General features: G+C 40.9%; 1 protein-coding gene across 1 annotated transcript in view; it reads left to right on the top strand.

Moving 5' to 3' along the window:
* Positions 1-20181, top strand: part of SCML2 (sex comb on midleg-like 2 (Drosophila)) — a 65552-nt gene that overhangs the window by 7185 nt on the left and 38186 nt on the right. Inside the window, exons 3-5 of the mRNA XM_010571255.1 lie at positions 6555-6623; positions 13196-13266; positions 18000-18234. Coding sequence (XP_010569557.1) covers positions 6555-6623; positions 13196-13266; positions 18000-18234 — 375 coding nt within the window. The remainder of the gene's footprint in view (positions 1-6554; positions 6624-13195; positions 13267-17999; positions 18235-20181) is intronic.

Genomic DNA, 20181 nt, shown 5'->3' with positions numbered 1-20181 from the left:
AAGCTGCTTATACGCTAGTGCACTCCCTTGGTAAATAATTGTCTTTTGCTTTAATAGATTTTCTGTACTGGCAGGAGTCATCCGTTTAATTGTCGCACCAAGAGTTTATGGAGGAAGTCTGTCCCCTTCTCTTGTAGGTTTTCTGCATGGCTGTTGTCTAAACATACTAAAAGAGACACCCGGTTCTGGGCAGATAAGATAAGAATCCCACTAGGGAAGCACAAAAAGAAGGGAAAGGAGACATTTCATAGTCACTCTGTCTTGCTATCCCCAACTGTATGCACTGAGGATTGCTGAAGGGTGGCTAAAAGGTGCTCACAACCCTGTGTAGTAGGGAGTGAAGTAGATTCCTGGGCAATGGTAAGTCTTGGACTTGTATTAATAAACCTAGTCTGAAGGCGAGTAACTGCATGGCATGGGAGGAGCAAATGTTTCTGTCACCCAAAGATATTTCATATCCCTCAGGAAGAGACAAGGGCTTTCTTTGAGAAAAGTGGCCTCCTGCCTTGTTTTGAACACCTGTCAGTTGAAGACTTTAAGGTGGCTAAGAAATAGCTGCAGAAATTTTGAAAGCGTGACTGTGAACTGCTTTTTCCCCACAGTGGACAGCAAGCAAATAGCAAGTCTTAGAAGATAACAGGTATATGCCTTCTCGTGTAGCACACCATTCTGTGGTAAAAACTAATACTGTCAAAAAACGTGATGCTTGCCAGCACACAGGCAAAGCAATCATCTTGTTTGTTGAAAGGTTAACTCTTCCCAGAAATAAGTGTTGCAGATTTTTAAAGCATCTCAGACAAGAAGCTGGCATTCAACATAGGAGTTTATAAGAGGAACTGTACATTGGTCACTGGGATTATCTTTACCAGACCTTATATTCTAAAGGTGCCTTTTCTGATTGTCTTTTTTGTTTGTTTGTTTTGGGTTTTGTTGGTTTTGGGGTTTTTTTTTGTATTCACAAGTCAGTCAAGATAGCTTTGTCTTTTTTCTTCCTTGTCTCTTAATTTCTTGCATGATAGATGTGGTTGGTCTTGCCTGTCTTCTGTTGAGTAATCTTATCAGCAGAAGAATTCTGTGGTTACAGATAGGGTGGGAGTAATGTAAACACATGGAGTTTTGAATTGGTAGGCAGAAAGCACCATGTTAAATAATCTTACTCTAATCTTGTTTTGTATCTACAGCTTTAATTTATGAAGTGCGCTTTAGAAAAACAGTTAGTTGGTGAACAATAGAATATGCTGCTTTTATAATTTGAGTATATGCTGGATTCTAATCTTGCTACCTAGAAGAAAACAATCTTTCATGGGGAGTTTTGAAGATAAGTATTTAGCCTGTATGTATTATAGGCTAAATGTATATATATTTACATAATGAATATATAAACTCTGTACACTTATATATACTACTATATTTTTGAAACTTTCTTTGAAAATGGTATCCCATTCTTTGTTGTTTTGTTTTTTTTTTAAAGAGAGCTAAGTAGCATGTGATTAAGTCCATAGTAGCAGCATTTCATTTTTCTTCATGTTTTGGCAAAATGATCTAAACCTTACTGTGTTTTACATTGGAAAGTAGACTGAAACTTGTCTCTCTAAAAATGGACTTTATGAATAGAGGAAGACAGATAATGAATTAAACTGACGTATTTTTTGGTCACCATGAGCTTCAATACTCTAGCACTAATAAGTCAGTTCTGTCTCTCAATATATGAATAAAGTTCCCATTTTCAAGTCCACTTTTCAGGTTTCAAGGAATTAGTCATTGAATGTGGCTAGGTGCAGGAGATGAAAGGAAAGTACTATTTGTACCTGCAGAAGTATTTCCCTCTTTCACAATCTAATTTTTGAGGTTTGACCTCAAAGTTTGACCAAGCTGAGGGTCATATGCTGTGGGAGTCATATTCCTCAGCTGAGTGATTTTTGATATAATAGTCTTCCATGTCCTAATGTTGTTTTCAGTGGTCTTTTGAAACTAAATTTACTAGAATTAAGGATATCAGAATTTCAAATGTAGATTGGCATGCATTAAAAAAAAGAGGGGGGCAAAAAAGCGCATGTATTTCATATTTATAAAATTGGATTTTAATAAAATATTATTTTCTTTAATATTGATTTTGAAAATAAATCATGAAGTCTTATCCACCCTAACTACTGACATTGGAAGAGGCACACCAAACCAAGGCATCGTAGCAACTGTGAAGTATAGACTGGGGGAAAGTTTTCTGAGGTGGTAGCAGATACAGGGTATCTCGTGTAAAAACAGGTTAGTAATTCTTGCTGCTATTAGCCTTTCATCTGCTTAGACAAAACACTCCAGCTTTGTAACGGTCTTCCCAGCGTTGAAGGTTGGAATGCATAAAAGCAAGGGGAGCCTTTGAAAAAAATCTTAATTTTATTCAGACTTATTTTTGGATGCTTCTGCGTGTGCTGGGTGAGTTTTACTTGAACGTTTTAAAGAGTAAATTTCTGGCCATCAAAACCAAGTGATAATGACGGTGCTTTGGGTTTATTATGAATGAAGAAGCCTCCATCTCAAATGAAAGATGTTTAAGCTGCTATTGAGGAATCCATTTCTTCTCATTAATGTCATCATCTCTTCTTGTTGTCATAGTTTTCTAATGGCTGATGATAAGAAAAATGGGTTACCGAGAGTGTTCCATTTCAGCGTTTGTATTTGCTGTGATACTTGTGAGAGAGGCACTAAACGTAACTGGTACAGGAAATAATTTGGGTGGTGGTTGCCAATGAGAACGCATCTGGTGTCCAGGCTGTGGTTTTTCACATTCTTTCACCTGTTCTTGGTGTCTCTCATCATGAAAGGCTGTCATCTCATTTGAAATCTGGCCCTGTGGGGTAGATACTCTTTCGTGACTCCGTTCTTTCAAGCTTTGGGTGTTCACAGGAAGCAGTTATTAGTTCTGTTCTATAAGTCTCTTACGTGGGACTCCGTTGGATTTCCTCTTCAGAAATAAGCGGATTGGGAAGTTATCTCTTCTGTAAGCAGTCAGCCTGATGTTTGTGACAGTCTCGTGACTGTTTTTGGGAAAGCCTGACTAACTGAGCTTGTAGAACATGGCAAAAGGCTCTGCTGGTGATTGCCACTGCCCAGGAGAAAACTAGCTGGATTCAGTTCAATCCCAAAGAGGCTGGATGGAATATATTTTGATCTGTAGGAGGAAGAAGGCGAATGTTAGCCTTGTGTCTTGTCATTGTTACTGAACTAGTTTTAACACTGTCCCTTCTCAGATTCCCACTGGTGGTAGTTGTCAGGACGTAGGGTGTCCACTTGTGCGGGTTAAAGCCCTACTCCTGAGGAGGTGCTGGGGTTTTAGAGCTCTGTGGGCCCCATCCAGAAGCATTTCAGCAGGTCCATCTGAAGTTGACCTGCATAAGGATTTTTCTTTGGGAACCTATCAAGTAGATGTTTCAAAGCAAACTTTTTCCAAAAGAAAGAGCATGTAAGTCAAGACAGAAGACTAAGTCAAAGAGTAAACATAGCATTTTCTTTCCTTTTCAAAGTATCTGCAGTACTCTCCATATCTGCTCTAGGAGAGACAGGTGATATTTTTGCAGGACATTTTGAGCAGGTGTATTTTCTAGGACTGCGGAGCCCGGGTTATTCTTGGAAGGCGTCTTGGCCCTGAGTACACTAATAGGTTTTAATAGCCCTGACCAACCTCACCTGGGGCCTCTCCCTTCTCTGCCCAGGACCCCACGTTGGCCTCCCAGGCCATCAGACCCTGCGCCAGCGATGCCTGAACAAGGCCGGTCTCCAGCTCCCCGCAGCCCTGCCCTGCCTTGCCATGCACCCTGCCCAGCTGGGCCCACCCGTGGGCCCGTGTCCTGTCCCAGCCTTGACCTGTCCCCACGGAGGGTGCCCGGTGCTGGGGTGGCCCTGGCTGGTGAGGCCCTGCCCGGCTGCCCCTGAGGGGGCCCTGGCCGGTGAAGGAGCACCACATCCTACCCGGCACAGAGCCAGGTGGATGGCTTATCCCCTCCTCACTGACTGAGCGGGGAGGATTTGGGGATTGATGACAGAAGATCGTCATCATTCAGCTCTTGCCGTACATGGCGATTCCTCAGTGAATAATGAAATAAGTGGGTCAGCAATGACGAACGTCACACATTGCTCGTCGGTACTCTCTGTTTCAAGAAAAGCCTTACAGAAAACTTAGAAGAGAAGCACTGTTAGGGCTTAATCTTTGCTGCAGAGCAACTCGTATCTCAAGTGTTTCTGTATCACCAAATGCTTCTTATTCTAGGTTAGGAGTGTTATTTCAAGCGCAAGCCAAGGAACAGCTGAAGACTTAAGTGTAAGCAAATACAGGAACTGGCTGCCAGCACAATCTTTCTGTACAAGTGGGCCATCCCTTCACTTGTAACAGTTCAGGCTAGCTGGGGTGACCCAGGGTATGAGCTGAGACACACACCTTCCCAGAGGAGCGGCCCCGTTCCCGGTGCTGAGGCGCTTGTGAACCAAAAGAGTTATTCTGCCACACAGAGCTTGATAACCTTTTTAATTCTACAAAACTTGCATTTTGCTTGCCAACTCAGTGTCATATTTGAATTGCGCTTGAGTCCATGACTGTCAAAAGCAGGTCACCAGACCAACGTATTTTAAAGACTATAAGGAATGAGTGGAACTGGTTCCCTCAGTGTTCTCCATTCTAGCCTCCCAGTCCACCTGTGTCTCTATGTTGCGAATGAGTGGTTTGGACTGCTTAAAGAATCACCGTCAGGGGTATTAGCAAAAATGGTTTAATAGGAATTTATAAAAGCGCGACTTCACAAAGTTTGATGGCAAGGTTCACTCTGTTACTTAATGCGTGGATGAAACATACAAAGGAAGATCAAGTTAGAATCAATCTAGAATTATTTATACAGAGACTGCAGGTGCAGAAGGGTAAGAGAGAAACACACAAAGGAAAATTAAGTTAGAATTGATTTTTCATGATTTGCAGAGAGATTGGAGGTGTAAAAAGGTAGGGAAGACCCTCCCATTGAGTCATGAGGTTCAGAGGAGGCTCCCTTGCTTTCTAAACTCCTGATGGAGCTCAGGTGTGGCTGGATCCACTCCTAGTCCCAGACTTGGGCAGTGGTTTACATCTAAATGTATTGTGTAGCAGCATTCTGAGATTCATTTGCAGTTTGAGGTGAATCACCAGATGTAGCAGAATTTGATCATTTTAACATTTCCAAAGTGATTCAGTAGAATTTACTACAATCACAACAGTGACTTAGTGATAAATTCGAAAGGGCAATATTTATACTGTACTTGCTGTAGGATACCTGGGTCAATTCACACACGTGTGCACACAGACACTAAGATAGATATAAAGAAAGGTATACCTGTTAAAAGTTCCCCTCGAGTTCAGTGAAATATTCACGTCAAATGTCTCAGCATTTTCTCAATGGGCAAAGGGTATCAGCCCAGGTCCCATCGTCAGCTTTTGGCAACGGTCCTCCCATTTTCACAAACTGGAGAGTTCACGAGCTGTGAGAGGCAGCCCCCTCAGAGGGAGATGCTCGTTGCAGCCCACTGTGATCCAGGAGAGCTGAAAGGGCCTTACTTAGGACTGCTGTTTATAGGTTCAGAAGATGATTGGCTTTAGTCATCAGCAAATTACTGGAATTCCAGTAACACTGGTACTGTTTCACTCGAGCTGTGATCCAGACAAGGGATGTTCCGAGGCTGTCAGGGGGTGACTAATTATTCCTGCTTTCGTTCCCTGCCTCTGCCAAGCAACAGGAATTCTTGGTACAGCCAGCGCCTCTCCCCACCTTAGCCATGCAAGAGTTCCTGGTATGATCAAGGGACGTGTAACCGTCCAACTCATTACACAAAGGCCAAGGCCTAACGGGAATTCCTGAGATCGTAGAGCAGCCTGGGGGGGGAGAGGAAAGGGGAGAATGCACCACCACACATACACGCTGAAATCCGGCAAAAATTAAATATGACGGACTCCTTTCTGTATGTGTGTAGAGATGAATGATCGAGAAGGTAGATTCTTCTGAATGTTTTTTGTTTTTTTTTTTTTAAGAACTGACATATGCACTGAGGTAGCTGCTTGCATTTCAGTATTCAAGATTTTAAATATAAAATGGAATCTTTAACTCAGAAATACGCTTTTAGGGTGGGTTTGGGTTTTTTTCTTGTTTCTCAGTTCATAGTGGTCTAGACAAGATTTAAAAAGATATCCAGTGATCTTGAGGATCTCAAATTGTGTGTAGGTTGAGTAAAGCTGTTAAAAATTAGGACAGGGTTGCTCTTTGTGGAGCTAATACTACATTTTCTGCAGATAGATTTATTCTGATATGTAATGTAAACTAGTCAAAAGCTTTGCTTTTTCTTGCTGTACTTAATATATTTTGATAGAAAAATAGTGCAGTGATTAAGTTTGTGGTACAAATACCTTTTTGATTATGCACTGAGTAAAAAGAAAGTCAATATTTGGAACAAGACATTCTGTATTGTTTGAAAGCATTCTGTGTTATGCTGGACATCATTATGATGTGAATATTACATTTATTATGTAATGGAATCTTGTCTTTTAGATTCAAAGAATATTAAAAAAGAGAAAGATGGAAAGAATCAGCAGGCAAACAACCCGTCTTTAAAAAGTGGTAGGTATTGCAGCTGTCAGGTTATTAGTTAAGGTACCCTAAAAGAAAAAGCATCTATTTGGATTGTACTATTTCCTGAGGATTTTTTTTTTTTTCAATCTCTTTAGCTATTACTCGTGGGTAGTTAAAAACATACCTTTGCTTTTGTCTAACTCTGTTAGGAAAGTATGTTTTGGTATTGAAAATGATGGTTGAAACTGCTTGACTTGAGCCTGATAGCTTTACTAAGCCAAGATAAGTACTCTTTGTATATATAATCAAAGATGCTGTGTAAACATTAATATTTTTTTTAGATCATTACTGATTTGTCTGTTCTTCTTATCATGTATTTCCCAGTTTCATGCCTTTTCTGCCGCAGTTATCTTCTCTTTCCTTAATGTGTTTGCTGATGCCAAAAAAGGATTTTCAGGTTAAGTGTCTAGAATTTTTAGGATTGCTAACTGGATTAAATTGCCTGGGATTCTAATTTTACTTAAACAAATGTTTTCAAATCAGTTGTGTTTTTATAGTAAGCTAAGGAAACTACACACTTGCCAGAAATGATCCAGCTCCTTATCAAACTTAGCCTCTACTATCCCAACAGGTGCTGTAGGGCAGCATATACATGGGATTGTTGGCAGTTTAGCTTTTGTGGGCTGCAGTGAGAGGGCAGCAGCATCCTTATATACCCTTCGTATGTTCATGTGGGTTGCTTGAATCTGGGGCAGTAAGAAATGTCATGAGTAGAAGTAGAAAATCTCTTCAGGAGTTGTTGGTTAATTCTCAATAAAATGTCACTGAGTTACTTAAACTCTCGCTCTGCTTACATTTCTGTGCCCTCTGACTCCTAATAGATGGTCTGGTTCAGAGCTTTTCTTGGGTACCAGCAGACGAGTTCCTTATAAGTAGTGTAGTCACTGAACAAATGTGCTGAGATACTAACATGGTAGCTGTGTAGTTGAGGTGATGATTTTGCATAAAAGGTACGGTACACTGTTACCACCAGCCATAGTACAGCTTTCTGCTGTTACATTTGTCAGATTTAATTCTTCCATGTCTTGGGATCCTAGCAGTTATCTTTGTTATTCTTCCCTGTTACTTTGAGACAGGAAAGGAGGTGTATTTGTGTCTTCTTTTCCCTCTTCTGCAGTGTAAGAGGAGCTCCAGTCAAAGTGGACTTGGATAGCAAGTCTGTGTTTTAAAATAACGTCTGACATGACAGACGGAGCCCCATAAGACGCCCCCTCACCAGCAAAGCGCTTTTCATATGTGGGTAAGATAACCATATTTCATGAGTCACTGGAAAACGTCTCTGCCTCCTCCTGCAGTAGAGAGCAAGGTGTTGAAAAAGCTTTGTGGAGAAGCAGTGCTAAGCAGGCAAGCCTTATTTTGTCATCTGTGTTCTTCTACTTGGGATTACGCTGTTAATCTAGTGTCTGAGCACTGAATTTACTCATGAAATCTAGACTCAGCTCTATCAAACACTTAGAGAGGAGTGCCTTGCTCAAGATCATGCAAGATCTCTGATTTTCTATAGATGAGATGCTAATTTTTATCCTGTGTTGTTGCTTGTTGGTGGCAAGGAAGAAGAAAGAGCCTCTTGATGCTGGATGAAGATGCCTTACAGTGCTTTGGGCTAGCATCCAGGAAATCTCCAGAGTTTTCAGGGGGATGTGTGATAGGAAAAGTTTAAGAAGAAGGAAGATACAGAGATGTGAGAAGAACAGGTGAAAAAATAGACTAAAGTGGGTGGAGAAAGACAGGAGGAGGAGAAAAATTCTAATTGAATGATCACAACATACAGAAGGAGGTACAAGGTATAAAGCGGGATATGAAATACCTTACACTTAAGTTACTATGTTTGCAAGAGTATGTAAACCAAAATTAAAAGGAAACCTCATCTTTGACAAAGAGAGATTGTAGGCTGAAGACTAGAAAAGATACGTCTCTGTGTCAAAGGTCTCGAATGCATGCCAAGGGAACCTAGGGATGAGATGAGAAGACACAAGGTGCTCTGTCTGCTTAAACAGTGTATAGGCTATGGTGATACTGTATTAAATTAACCTAAATAAACCAGGACCTTAAATCCTACCTATCTACAAGTGAAACTTAACTCATAGTTTAAATCTTCAATTTAAATTTTGTAAAACTTTGCCTTAAACTAAACTGAAGCATTATGTACAGTAGAAGACAACAGGGAACACTTTAGCGAACTGGGCATCCACTTATTATGGGAGTAGATGGGATGCCTCCAAGGGTGCTGAGGTAGGTGGCTGATGTCGCTGTGAGGTTTCTCTCTTATTTTGGAGAGATCATAGTGATTGGAGAAGTTTCATGATGACTGGAAAAGGGCAAACAGTATGCCCAGTGTCAAGAAGGAGAAGAAGGGAGCACCTGAGGAATTACAGGCTGGCCTGCCTGACTGCAGTCTTCACGAAGACTACAGAGAAAATCCTCCTGGAAGCCATTTCCAAGCAAATAAAGGACAAAGATGAGATTAGGAACAGCTGAGATGGGTTTGCCAAGTGTGAAATGTGTGTGACTGCCTTTTGTGATAAGTGATTCTGTAAACAAGGGGAGAGCAGTGGATGTTGTTTGTATCGACTTTAGCAAGGCTTTCTGTATGGTTTCTGTAGTGTCCTTTAAGCCAAACTGGTGAGATGTGGTTTGGATAGGTGGATGGAAGACTGACTGGACTGCCAGTCAGTACAAGGTCCACCTGGCAGTTGGTAGCTAGTGGCATTTCTCTGAGGTCAATACTAGGGCTGATGGTACTTTATGCCTTACTGACAGAGGGGGACGATTGGACAGAACATGCTGTCAGCTAGTTTGTGGGCAGCATCTAACTGGGAGAAGTAGCCGGTGGGCTGGAAGGCAGGACTGCTCTTCAGATGGACCTTGCCATGCTAAAGAAGCCGGCTGACGGGAACCCTGTAAAATTCAAAGGCAAATGGAGAGTCCCTCCTGCACCTGGGCAGACTGGAGCCCTGCAGCAGCCCAAGCTGGGAGCTGGGCTGCCCAGAAAGCAGTTTTGTAGGAAAGGCCCTGCAGTCCTGGCAGACAGCAAGCTGAGTGTGGGCCAGCAGTGTGCTCTTGTGGTGAAAGACGTCAACTGCATACCGAGTCCTGTCGGCAAAACTGTAGGCAGCAGGCCGAGAGAAGGGGTTTGCTGCTTCTTGCTGTTTGTGAGACCGTTTCTGGAGTACTGTGTTCAGTTTTGAGCTCCCCAGTACAAGGAAGACACTGCTGTACTGGAGCAGGCTGGCTGGCAGTCCACCAAAAAAATGAAGGAGCCAGAACGCACGATGTAAGCAGAAAACTGGTAGTGAAACCAGAAAAATGGTTTCTTCAGCCAAAAAGGAAAAGCTTATGGGAGATTGTCTTGCTGTCTTCAATTATCTGACAGGCGGCTGTGGAGGGGACAGAGCCAGGCTCCTCTGAGACGCAGTGGAAGGATGAGAAGCAACAAATACTGGCTGGAGCACCAGGAATTCCTACTTGATGGAAGGAAAGAAATCTTCACATTGACGGCGATGGAACCCTGGAGGAGCAGGAGGCTGAACTAGAGAAGTCCTGGGGTCCCTTTTAGCTTGAGTTACTTTGTGATTGGCAGGCTTGACAAGAGGTGGGAGGGTGTTGATACAGCATTGCAGAGAGCATCAGTGGTCATTGACCCATTGGTCATTGCCAGTAACTATGGCATAAACATATTTCCTCCATCTTTAAATTAGTCAGGCTGTTCGCCCATGCTGATTGTCTTAGATCACAGTTTAGAGTCTCACTCCTGTGTTGGTTACAAACTGTTTAATGTTTTTTACACAAGGTCCTAGTTACTTTCTGGTGGTTTTTTTTTTCCTGTTTCCAATATATGGTGTTTTGTTCTTCAGCATAAAAATTCCTTTCTCTCTCTAGTTTTCACTTTGCTGGTAGGTTATAAAGTTGTGCTTGTTGCATAATGGGTTTTTCTTACGCTGTTTAATTCAGCCTGCAGGTTTGAGTGGGAAGAGAAATGCATGTTAAATCATTTAGTGCGAGCTAATTTTCTTAAGGATTTTTATTTCTCAGAAGTTGCATGTTTTCAGGGGCTTTAGATTAGAAATATATATATATAAAAAACAACTGCTTCTTTACCTGTGCACACTGAGAATACAGAGAAGCTTTTTGTTTAGGGATTTCTTTCAATGTGATTATCTGCCTAGACATGCATCTTACATGTTGCAAACATACATTCATCTCCTATTTCTATGACAGTGGTAATTAAATGATAATTAGCACCATATCTGAGAGCTTGGTTTTAATTTAATACAGCGTATCTTCGCAGGTGGAGAGATTCTGGTTTAAACTTCAGGTCATTTCTCCTTGATGAAAGAGGTTTTCATAACCAAGATTTAAAGCAAAGAGCCAGGCAATGTTGTTTTCCTCTTGGCTTTATCTGCAGCTGGCTGCTTGTGTTACCTTATGTGTCTTCCTAGTGAATGTTCCCTGGAAAAAGACCTTGTGTTTTTCCCTCTGTACTTTTGGGTCATCCCGCCAAATTTACAGTCCTGTTATAACAATTGAGATCATTTGGGAAATGCTGGTATATAGAGATAATTTTTTCTGGGTTTTCCAGGGATTTCTCCTGGTGAAAGGTGCTGTCTTTGAAGTATCTGCATTTATACAGTCCTTAACACAGCGAGACTCTGATTCATGGTTACAGCTTTTACATCATGTTATATCTGAGACAGCTGGGATGTAGCTAACATTTTCTTTTTGCTAGATTTAGTTTTATTGAATTGGGTACTTTAAAGTTTACTAAGGTAAACTCTGACTAAAAAAAAAACCTTTTTTTTTTTTTTTCTTTTTTTAAATCAGGAGTCAACCTGAAGTGGCAGCTTCATTATTAGACTCAAAGAAGAATTTTTATAAGATGAAACATTTGCTAGCAGTTCATGATATTTAATTTTTGCAGCCTCCTTGGCCTGTCAATGAAAAGAGCAATGGATCTGGAGGCTACTTTCTGGAGAAAACTCTGAAGAGCCGTTTCCTGAGCATGCCTTCCTGAAATACAAATATCTAACATATGCTTAAGTTTATGTACCCTGCCTTTTGTGAGTAATACAAAATTGATGTAACTGTATAAATGTGTGAATAAAATTTTCATTCCCGAATAGGCAGATTTCCAAGATGTTGTATGGAAACATCTTTGTTACCAGCCTACATACAGTCCAGACCACCGAATTAACAGCTTTTGAGATTTTACTGACTCGTTACATAGCTAACAACCACATGGCCTCTGCAGTGCCAAGAACAAACTACTCGGACGCTTTTAAGTCTGTTATGCCAAAAAGAGAGCATCTCAGTAAGCCAAGGGGGTAGTTCTCTTCTGCTTCAGGCACTGTATATTTTCAACTAACTGCTGTGCTAACGCAGGCAGACTCTGGGTTTGAGCCACCATGCATGCTTCAGAGCAGCAGTGTGTGAGTGCTGGAAAATGCTGCTGTTGTCTGATTGTTTCTTTGCTTCTCCTCTCTCCTGAACATTGCAGAAATGTGTTTAACTGTGCCCAGTGGCATTTTTGGAAGGATTACTGATAAACCCGGCACAGTCTCCCCATCATCACCAAGGATTTTGCTATAGGCCATGTGAATGGCCGTTGCTGAGCCGCTGGGTGGCATCACTGCATCATTTTGGGGTTCATGGGTGATCCACTCTTCAGGAACATCAGAAACATGGCAGCTGCCCAAACAAGAAGAATGAGCAGGAGAGCTCACTTAGATAGTTTAGGAACAAAAACATTAGCTGTGCTATTGTAGTTTTTCTCTGGTACTTTGTATTAGTTTAAGTAATGCTTGCTTCTATCTTTGATGTTAGTACTTCATACTGTTCCATTCATGCAAAACTGATAACACTGATTAAATCAAATGTAGCATACACTCACCCATGCACATAAACAATGCCAATGTTAATGCTGGAAAAAATACCATGATTCTGTTGCTGAACATTGCCATAGTATTTACCCTACAAAGAGAAACCTTTATCAGACTTTAGATGAAAAGAGACAAAGATGCAGTTGGAAGGCTGTGCTAAGCCTTTTGCTTTCTAGTGGACTGAGGATAGTATTCTCAACATACATTTCAACAGAATCTATGTGTCTGTGTTTTTCAACATATATCATCTCAGTACTCCTGTGAGGTTATCATATCAGTTCTGCTGTTAGGGGAACTAAGATACAGAAAGGCTAAGGTGATTTGTACAAGAGCGCTTGGGAGGTCCTTCTGCAGATAATTCAGTCTAGATATCCTGACTTGTATCTTTGTATATGGACCATAAAAAAAAAAAGAATTTGGGGAAGGTTTATATTGATTTTGCCTATTGTGTGATCACCCCATGAATTAACAGTACTCTTAAAGCTCCTTCAAGGGTTGTATGTTTTTCAGAGGTGGAGTTTCTATTTGAGAGTAATCCTGTTCTTGAAAAAAAAAAAAAAGTATTCTATAGTTGCAGCCTATAGTTGGGTTTTTTTCTGTCCCTTTCTTTCCCCACCCCCCATTTTAATTTAAGTTCCCTTTAAAAACTGTCTGTATGGTCTTTTTTTATCTTATGTCTTCCAGAACAGTTTAATTGGGATGATTATCTGAAAGAGACTGAATCAGTAGCTGCCCCTCTACATTGTTTCAGACAGGTATGCCAGATACTATTCTACAAGTGTGTGTGTATGTATGCATGTTATGGGGTGATCCTAGAGCAACTTTTATGTTCAGACTGCTTGCAAACTTTCCATTTGACTTCTTTTGATCTCTAGTTATCAGTAGCTTACAGTTTTGGCAGATGCTAGCTACTGAAGTTTTTTATTACCGGTTTCTGCCTCAAGCCAGACTTTGAGGGTTTCATTAAAATTGTAGCTTCAGACTCTGTTTTCCTTTTAAAAAAGACTAGTTAATGAAAACAGATAGTCTTATCAGAGTTCAAAAATATTTTCTACTTTTTTCAGTAATCTTAGAGGTACAGTGGTTTTAGTGAGAATTAAAATTTGGCTGATCGTCAGAGGAAGCTTTCTCCTGCCCCATTTCTGAAAGAGTCCTTTCAGTTCTGGCTAGCTACAAGATGTATCTGTGTGTATGTAGTAGGGTTCATTCACCACTTCTTTTCTGGATCTCTCAAATATGTTTAATTTTGTCTCTTTCTGAGCAGAGTGCTTTTTACTAAGGAGTAACAGATATTGAAGTTAAAATAAATCAAGGGGTATATATGGGAATACAAAGAAAATACTGGATTTATAGTGAAGGGTGTTTAATGTACTGTCGTATATTTTACATTGTGCCCTGCAAATTTGATTCTGCCCCATCCGATGGTGTGGTATGTATTTGCAGATGCAGTTTAAATCTGCCATCTTGTGTGAGCCAACAACCTCCCTGGAGGCCCTCCCCAGAGGGCCCTCTGGAGACTGAGTCGACCTCTGCAGGCATCTTTCTCTGTAGATGGAGCTGGGGCCAGTATTTTCCCCAGTTGAGTAGTATCTTAGCTGCGTAAAGTTAAATAGGAGGAGTTTTGGTCTCTATGCCTTCACTGTGTTAGGAAGATAGATGCTGAAGGAATTGGATAGTTCAGGTTGGTAGAACTGTAATAGGTGTGACAAGCAGTGCATGTCTAGTTTAGTGGATTGGGCATGTTCAGAAAGGTATCTTCTAGGGTTTCTTGGTAGTCTGATGGTACTGTAAATGATACTGGCCTCCAGCGTGGACCGAACAAAAAGCAACATGAATGGAATAGTCTGAGGAGGAGAGGAACTGTCACTCAGTGAATCTGAAATAGTTGCAAGAATGGAGAATAGGGAGAGAGAAATGCAGGTAGTACCATTTCCTTGCAGCAGATCTTGAATCTCAGCTTGCTCTTTGCAGATGAGGATAAAGGACAAAGAGCCCCTCACATTCTGCTTTCAATGGCAGATGGCCAAGTATAGCAGTGGCTATAGCTCTGTCTGAGTGGACCTTCAGAAATTAATCCTACAGTATGTGTTTTTCATAGTGGATACCAGCTCAAGGCAGAGACCTCAAACTCTGCTTGGGTAGAGGCAGAGGGCAGTAGCGTATCCCTAGATCATTCTGAGGTTACTTCCATATTCACAGACCAGAGACCACCATGACCAGAGTGTATGCTCCCGAGAGATGTAGCTACTGCAGAAAGCTGCTCAGAAGCCTTTCCTCGTGCCTTTCTTGCATCTTCCTCTTCCCTCCTAATGCTCAAGAGGTCCAAACTGAACAACTGAGTAACGCCTTAAATAAAGACGCTTAAGTGACATACATGGACTGGGAGAGATAAATCTGAGTGACCTGAATTGTTTAAGGAGTGTGTGGGTTGGAACGAAGAGCTTTAATTTCTGTGCATAGCAAATTTCAAAACAATTTACATATGCAGACTGCCATTTTTTTCCTAAGACCTTTAGGTAGAAAGTTACATGCAGTGTTAATTAGTGCAGAGGCAGCTCCTTTCACTACATAATGTTTGCAGATTTCAGAAACTAAAGTACTTGAGCTTTCTGTAGAACTAATTTGACTTTTATTGGGTGTCGTGGTTTAACCCCAACTGGCAAATAAGTACCACCCAGCCCCTTGCTCACTCCCCCTGGTGGGACGGGGGAGTGAATCAGAAGGGTGAAAGTGAGAAAACTCATGGGTCGAGGTAAAGACAGTTTAATAGGTAAAGCAAAAGCCTCACACTGCTTCCCATCGGCAGGCAGGTGTTCAGCCATCTCCAGGAAATCAGGGCTGCATCGTGTGTAATGGTGACTTGGGAAGACAAAACACCATCACTCTGAATGTCCCCCCCTTCCTTCTCCTTCCCCCAGCTTTATATGCTGAGCATGATGTCGTATAGTCTGGAATATCCCTTGGGTCAGTTGGGGTCAGCTGTCCCGGCTGTGTCCCCTCCCAGAGCTTTGTGCACCCCCAGCCTGCTCGCTGGTGGGGTGGGGTGGGAAGCAGAACAGCCCTTGAGTCTGTAAGCACTGCTCAGCAATAACTAACACATCCCTGTGTTATCAACACTGTTTCCCACACAAATCCAAAAAGTAGCCCCATACCAGCTACTGTGAAGAAAATTAACTCTATCCCAGCCAAAACCAGCACATTGGGTTACACATGAATTGTACGTGTTCCTATCACTCTGTGTAATGCAAAGAAATATACTGCTGTGGCCAGCCACAAAACAAATAGCAAAGAGAAGCATAATTTGACAATTATATCTAGAATTTGTGACCTGTGGGAGTTCTACAGAGTTTAAATTTTGTAGTAATTAAAAATAACCCGGGGAGCAATAAATTAAAGCCTCTGCCATGAATTAAGATACAGACACAGACAGCTAATGGAAATGGATTAAAGTATTTTATCTGTTGCTCTAAGTTGTTTATAATTACTACTTAAAATTTTGATGCATCCCCCATACCTTTCTCTCACTCTGAAACTTTTTTTCCAAGCAGTTGAAAATGTTAAATAAAAAAGCTCAGTCCCTTGTGGTTTGAACAGACCTTAAAATGAGGCTGCTACTGAGCAGGTTTTGTTGTTTTGCTGTAAGGATGGGCTGGCATGGAAGAGCTACCTTTTTAGTAGAATGCCTTGAGTTGTTGGTATTTAAACAAGCTAAACTTTTCTACAAACAAATAAACAAACTCCCCAATTTCTCAATTTCAGTTGCCTTTCATGGTTGTAGAAAATAACAGCTTGACAAGCAATATCCTGAAATTTAATTGCCCTTTAAATTTAATATGCTCAGGCTCCCCTTTCAGACAGCCTGCTGTCTGAATGCAGCATTGGCAGATGCTACGCTCAGTGTTCACTGAATATTGCTCGATTCTTTGGGTTTGGGGCTCGGGCTCCTCCAGGGCTCCTGCCATTGATCTAGGGTGTGCTGTCAATAGTGTACCTGCACACCATAGCAGGTAGAGCAAGATGTATTCTAAAGAATTAAATGTGGTGGAGACTATGTCACTAACACTTCTTGCGGTTGCAGATTTCTTCAGCCTTTTCCTGCATACCTGGACAGATAAGTTCGCCCTCATCTGCTTACTATGGGATCCCTACCTGACCTGGTTAGGCGGGCAGGAGAAGGAACACAGGAGTCTTGCAGACGTGAATGCCAATGGTTTTGGTTTTTCTACTGTATTAGGATTCAGATTGTGTTAGTCTGTATGGGGTACTACTGGGTTTAAATATCATGGGGAAGGCTGCCTACAGTCCTTTGTGTCTGTCTTCAAGAGCAGCTTTGTACTTGAGTTGCAGGAAAGGGCTGCCAGGGTGGTAGGAGAATAGTCATCCTCTCCTAAGAGAAACTTCAGTGCTTGGCTTATTTAACTTGTTGAAAGAGTACTGAGAAAGGGTGGGGTTGCCCCCTGTAAATACACTGTAGATTTTGTTGTTATTTGCAAAGGTGCAAAAAGAATTAAAGTTAAATGATACTGTTGGCAAAAATTTCCATTAATAAATTTAGGCTGGAAAATGAGGAGACATCTAAAGAGAATAGTGAGAGGCATTCAGTCCCAGTTTTGAATGTCATCAGATGATATTGCCTGCAGTACTACAGTAGGCAAGTAATCAGACTGCGATCCAGTCAATCTCTGCCAGTAGTGTATTGATACATGAGTAAAAAATATTATTCTTCTCTTTTGTTCATCTTTAGCTTGTGACAGAAAGTTCTGCTCAGACCAAGTTGCATTCGAAATGTTCCTTTTCCCTGTGCTAATTAAATTGGCATTTCATTGTATGTGTATATTCAGTTTTCTGTGAATAAGCACAAGCTGCAATTTTTGTCTTAGCACAGAACTTTTATGTGACTTCAGGACTGTGTTTTCTTTCTGTAAAATGCAGTTAACACTAACTCCTTTTTCTGCCTTCTTTCTTTGTATTGTAAGCTTTTTTTTTTTGATGCAGAAACGCTTTCTTGCCTTGAGCTTTTGTAGTGCCTAGTGCAGTAGGGTCCAAATTTTGTTTACATTTCCAAGATATTCCTATAATGAGAGTAATTATTTCGTTTGAATTGAAAGCTAATAAATCTTGTGGGTGGTTTTTTTTTTTTTGTGGGTTGATTTGGGGTTTTTTTTGAGTTGAATGTCATGTTTCCTAATGTACTTGTTTTCCATTCACTTCAAGTATTAATCACTGTTCCCCTATCTTTATGTTCATATCTTTGTCAGGATTCCCTTGTTACCCTTCTTAGCGTGCTTATCTTTTTAGAAATCAGTCATGTTTATGCAATAGGAACATCAAGTATCTGACTTGTTGTTAAACACTTACAAGTTCAAAGGCTTCTTTATATTTACCATTGATATGATATGTTTGGATGAATGAAAGCTGTATATTGAACTGGCTGGTAAATTTAGCAATACTACAACAATAAGAAAAAGTCTTTTACCTTTTATTGTAGTCTAGAATTCCACCTACGAATGATTTCAAAGTTGGCATGAAACTGGAAGCCCATGATCCTCGCAATGTTACCTCGGTTTGCATAGCTACAGTAATTGGAATCACTGGTGCCCGGCTAAGGCTGCGGCTGGATGGAAGTGACAACAAAAATGATTTTTGGAGGCTTGTGGATTCTTCGGACATACAGCCCATCGGGACCTGTGAAAAGAAAGGGGGCATGCTCCAGCCTCCACTTGGTAAGAAACAAAGCTTCTGAACTAATGTGTGTGGAGTATTGCTTTCATTAAGTCCATTTTACCTTTCTGTCTGGGCAATTTCAATGGTACTAACATTTCACCAATCCATTATTTAATTGAAAAAGAGGTAAGCAAACTAATTCAGGCTAAGTGAATTGTGGCTGCTTCTTCTTTTTTGGATTCTTTTGACATAAGAATGAGCAGAATAATTAGTTTTGACTTCTGTTATTTTTTCAAAATAGTCCTTTAATATTAAATGGGAGTGTCTGACAGCTTTCTTAATGATGAGATACACTGTCATGTGCCCACTCATTCTATAAATGTTACCTCACACACACCTTGTCTTACCAGTGCATATGGATACAACGTTTTGCTTGATGCTGTGTGTGCTCCTTTTAGGAGACCTTCGTAAAAACTGGGGAAAGTTGACTTGCCTTTTTCCTCCTCGGTAAATCCGAATGGCCCACCAGAAGGTGCTTACTGGTAACGAATCTGTGAAGCGCTCCGCAGGGCTGCAGGAGGTGCATCAGTTCAGACAGTCTGATGTTTTCTTGGGCACTGAGCAAACTGGTTGTGGTCTGGGAAAGGCAGCATAGGATGGGTTAACGGCGGTATTGCAGCATTCCGCTCTGAAGCAGGAAAAATAGCACTCCAGAGCTTTAGCAAACTGCAAGCTTATGTTGTATGTGATTCTCATCTCCTCAAAGCGACACGTGTTGGGGGATGTCTGATCAGTTTGTCATGACTAGTTTGTGAGCACAAGGAATGCTCATGAACAAGGTGTAGCCTTCCTGTGCTTAGAAATAGTAGGCAGTATTTCTTGCCTTCCATGAGCAATACGGGTGACAAGGTTATGTGTCTCCTCAAACTGAGAAATAGTGCTTGGGCTTAGTTTTATTGAAGAAGTTTATTAAATGGGGAACTGTACAGAGGAATTCCTTGCTATATGATGAATAGTCAGAGGTCATTTTGACTAACTACTAGGGGTAGTAAAGTGTGATATCACCTTTCTTTACTGTGATTAACCTGTATATTTAGATCTGCATTCTTGTACCATTTTTGTTATAGATTAAACTTCTAGGTGTGGAAATCTTTAAAGAAACACATTTTTTTCAATTTGGCCTGAAAATAGTTCTACTTTTAAAAAGGAGGAAAAATAATGACCAAAATTTATCTTAAATCACCAGCCCCCAAAGCTCCCACAACAGCAATACCCCCCCAACCCCATTATCCTGTTACCTTCTGTAATTTTTAGATGAGACAAGAAATAATGTTCTTAATATAAGAAACAAACTGTAAGCAGAAATTGGTTACTACTGGTTTCCCATCTTATGGTTATGAACCTACTTCTGGTTTGGTGTCATCACTAACTCCTACAGATTCCTCATCAGAGGTTTAGTGAAGATAGGTATGCTTTCTCTTAGTAGCTTCTCAAAAGACTTGTCATCCGTATTTGCTAACAACTTTCAGTTCTGTTTGAAAGGTGAGGTGAAAAGTACACCTGAATTCACTACAGTATGAAACTTGACTTGCTTGTAGAGAGGCAGACAGATGCAGGTGCAGTTGACATAACCATTAAGACACTTCACATAGATTAGAAGGGTAGATTTTTGTGCTGTTGTGCTGCTTCAGAAACACAAGCAAAGCAATGCAACCAGCGTGCCACTCTAGAAAAATATTATTTGGGATAGATAGATACAGTTTGAGCCCAGAAGGGCTTCTTTTCCTTCTTTCCTGTGGATATATAGAGGTATTGAATAAAAGCACTTGAAATTCTTGACACCAGGGGGAAAAGATTCTAATTTTTTTTTTTTTTGAGAAGTTACCAGTTTAACCTCTCTGAAGTTCTTGGTATAACCATGTAGAATGAATGCAGTGATACCATTATGAAAGAGGGTTGTAATAGAGAAGAGTATATTGATTCCTTCAGCTACACATAAGTACGGT

Source organism: Haliaeetus leucocephalus, unplaced genomic scaffold (assembly GCF_000737465.1).
Source record: "Haliaeetus leucocephalus isolate CR32 unplaced genomic scaffold, Haliaeetus_leucocephalus-4.0 Scaffold317, whole genome shotgun sequence".
Taxonomy (NCBI): domain Eukaryota; kingdom Metazoa; phylum Chordata; class Aves; order Accipitriformes; family Accipitridae; genus Haliaeetus; species Haliaeetus leucocephalus.
The sequence above is the reverse complement of the archived record's forward strand: the minus strand, read 5'-3'. Positions and strand labels throughout refer to the sequence as shown.